Here is a 3,112-nt window from a genome sequence, read left to right on the forward strand (position 1 = left end):
CTCCCGGACCGCCCAGAGGCCTCCCGGAATGCCCAGCAGCCTCCCAGACCTCCCAGAGGCCTCTGGAATGCCCAGCAGTCTCCCGGACCGCCCAGAGGCCTCCCGGACCGCCCAGAGGCCTCCCGGGCCGCCCAGCAGCCTCCCGGACTGCCCAGTGGCGTCCTGGACCTCTCAGAGGCCTCTCAGACTGCCCAGAGGCCTCCCAGACCGCCTAGCGGCCTCCTGGACTTCTCAGAGGCCTCTCAGACTGCCCAGAGGCCCCCTGGACCACCCAGCAGCCTCCCGGACTGCCCAGAGGCCTCCGGCTCACTTTACTGCTCTCTGAGGCCTCTGGCTGCACTTGAGCCTCCTTCCAGTCCTGCAGTGCAGACACATTCTGGCTCCAGAGTCAGGGCCAGGTCTGCAGTGGGAGAGGACAGAGCCACTTTCCCCAGTGTCACTCTCACACGTGAGCCACAGAGAGGATTTTGTTTCTCAGTTTTGAACAGTCATGTGTGCTGAGCCGGGTCCCTCAGGAGCTGAGTGAAAGTATACATTTTCTTACCTCCCCCTCCCCCGCCACTCGTCAAAGCACAGAAACACGCAGGTTACCCACGTCCTTCCCCAGTTTCCAATTTATTTTCAGGGCACAAAAAGACCCTGAAACTTCAGGAGAGCAAGCGGCTTACTCCTTTATGTGAAGGGGGCTGAGGCAGCGGAGGGGAGTTGGAAGAAAACGTCCTTGGAAACGTACAGCTTTGACAGAACAGGAGACACGCAGCCCGGCTGGCTGCTCTCGGGGCTGCGGGCTGTGTGGGGGCTGGAGGGGGAGGCCCCGGTGGCGCCTGCTCCCTAGTTCAGAGGCCCCCCAGCCGGCCCCCTATGCTCCTCCAGACGGCCAAGCGCGCCTTTCCACCCCGGAGCCACAGGTGGCCCCAGCATGAAGCACAGCCCCTGGCAGGAGGGCCGTGACAGCCCCATCCCAGCCGCCTGGCTCAGGGTCCAGCGTTGGGGGGCCGGCGTCGGGTTCAGGTTCGCGACCCCTTCAGAGACACGGTTTCTGCCGTCCAGGCTCCCCGGACCCGTGGCTTGCCCTCCCCGCTGGGAGCCCAGGGCCAGGCCTTGCCAGCCGAGGCCGCTTCTGAACAGGCGGGGTCCTCTGGCGCACGTCCTTCCCACAGCTGCCTCACGGACACTCGTCCCCAGCCCTCTTGCCCCTCGCGTCCCGCCGCCCTCTGCTGTCAGGCTCTGACCCCAGCAGTGTGGTCATGGGCTAGGAAATCAGTGGCGCTCTTAATCACAGAGCGGGCGTTGGGGCGCTCCTAAGCCCCGAGGCGCGCCGCTCTCAGGCCCCGCCAGGTCTCCCAGCGCCTTCTCGGGGTGCTGCCTGCTTTGCACGCAGGGTGCGTCCCGTCCCCACTTTCAGCTTGGGAAACCTGGGGCCCGCCACCCCCAGTGCAGCAGTGACAATGCTGAGATGTCCCTCATGTCGCCATCCATCTCTTCTCCAGCGACACTGGCGCCCACTTCGCTGGTTTGACCTCTGTAACCAATATACCTGTGCAGGCAGCTGGTATCTTATGCATCTTCCCGTGGCAGGGAACAGTCTGCCGCGTGCGTGGTGAGCTGCCACCCCAGACCGCTGCCAGGCCGCTCCGGGCTCACCTCGCAGGCCCTGCTGCTGACCTGCCGACCCGCCTCAGCTTGGGCTGGAGGGTGCAGGCACTTTTTGGGGCTCGTGCTCTGCACCGTGGGTAGGGAGAAGCCAGTTTGGGTGCCCCCAGGAACTGGGGTCTGGCGTCCTGGCCCTGGGGGACAAGGCAGCAAGGGAGAAGGATGCCTCGGCACCTCCCCGAGTTCTCGGACCTGCTCGCACCTTAAGACTGCCGGCCCCAGGCCACAGCTGATCTGACCTTTCTCTCTTTTGGGGGTGGGGGGTCCTCAGCTGATCTGACCTGACCTTTCTCTCTGTGGGGGGGTCCTCGGGAGCAAGCGGTGTAAGTGGCAGCGAAGCTCCCAGACCCTTGCTTCTCCCACCTGTCCGTGAGGACATCGGACAAAAAAACTCTAAGCTCAAATCTCTGTCCACCTTCGGGAGGGTTGGGGGGGGGAAGCTAAATAGAGCAGGAAGGACCAGGGCACGCCCCGAAACAGGATGCAACTCTGCTGTGCAGAACCGGCGGTCCGCAGCCCAGGCGCTGTGATCCGGGGTGGGGGCGCCTCGTCTGCTCGATGGCACGCGGGGCCCTTCATGGGGCCAAGGTCCCGGGACTCAGAGGCAGAGTCACCGGCGAAGCAGCTCACGGTGTGGGTGGCCACTGCAGAAGCCAAGCGAGGGGCGGGCGGCGCGCGGGACGTGGCGGCGGAGATGCGGTGAAGGGCCTCTGCGGCGGGGGACGGCCGCAGGAACACCCAGGGCACCGTGACAGCCTGGGGCCAGCAGAGCAGGGAAACTCACCCTGCTGGAAACAGACAGGCCTGCAGCTGCGGGCAGGGCCGTGGGGTGCGGGGCGACCTGATTTGGTTACAGCAAGAGGGAGCAGCGGAGAGCGGGCAGGGTGACCTGACCGAGGAAGCCGATGCGGTAACGGGCAGCTCCCGCGGCGGACACTCCAGGGACCCTCTCTGCGCAGCTGCGGCGCTCTCTCTTGCTTGCTTCTTGTTCTTGCAACATGTTCCTGTCACGGCAGTGCATCCCGCAAACTAAATTTAGCCGTTCAAGGCACGGGGTGGGGGCCGCACAGCCCAGATTTCCCTGCTGGGGTCCAGTCTGGGTGAATCTTCCTCCTCTGCAGCGTGCTAGTTCTTTGGGTCTCTGCACATCGGGATATGAAGACCCTTGTCGGGCTTGTGTCTGGGAGCTGCTGAGTGAGTTAATTTAAAAATAAAAAAGGAAACCTTGGGAACCTTTTTCAGAGAGGCAACTAACTGCTTTGCAAAAAATTACTTGGGGCCCTCCCTGGTGGCGCAGCAGGTTACAGCACAGCACTGAGAAGCTAAAGCCACTTCAGCATGAGTTCGAGCCCCGCCCGGGAGGTGCCCACTTGGCACAGCAGACCTCTCCTGACCCGCCCGCTGCTCCCCTCCGCAGTGTACCTCGTTGATCTGCCTGTTCTGCTCCCCACTCTGTCTC

At 63.8% G+C, this 3,112-nt stretch overlaps 1 protein-coding gene across 1 annotated transcript in view; it reads right to left on the bottom strand.

Annotated features, from left to right (window-relative positions):
* SETD7 (SET domain containing (lysine methyltransferase) 7) overlaps positions 1-2,674 on the bottom strand; it is a 42,102-nt gene extending 39,428 nt beyond the window's left edge. Inside the window, exons 1-3 of the mRNA XM_012726753.1 lie at positions 2,543-2,674; positions 2,157-2,409; positions 1,645-1,787 (exon numbers count right to left, since the gene is read on the bottom strand). Coding sequence (XP_012582207.1) covers positions 1,645-1,787; positions 2,157-2,409; positions 2,543-2,674 — 528 coding nt within the window. The remainder of the gene's footprint in view (positions 1-1,644; positions 1,788-2,156; positions 2,410-2,542) is intronic.
* Between the last annotated feature and the right edge of the window lie 438 nt (positions 2,675-3,112).

Source organism: Condylura cristata, unplaced genomic scaffold, assembly GCF_000260355.1.
Source record: "Condylura cristata isolate star-nosed mole 26May11 unplaced genomic scaffold, ConCri1.0 scaffold00018, whole genome shotgun sequence".
Lineage (NCBI taxonomy): Eukaryota > Metazoa > Chordata > Mammalia > Eulipotyphla > Talpidae > Condylura > Condylura cristata.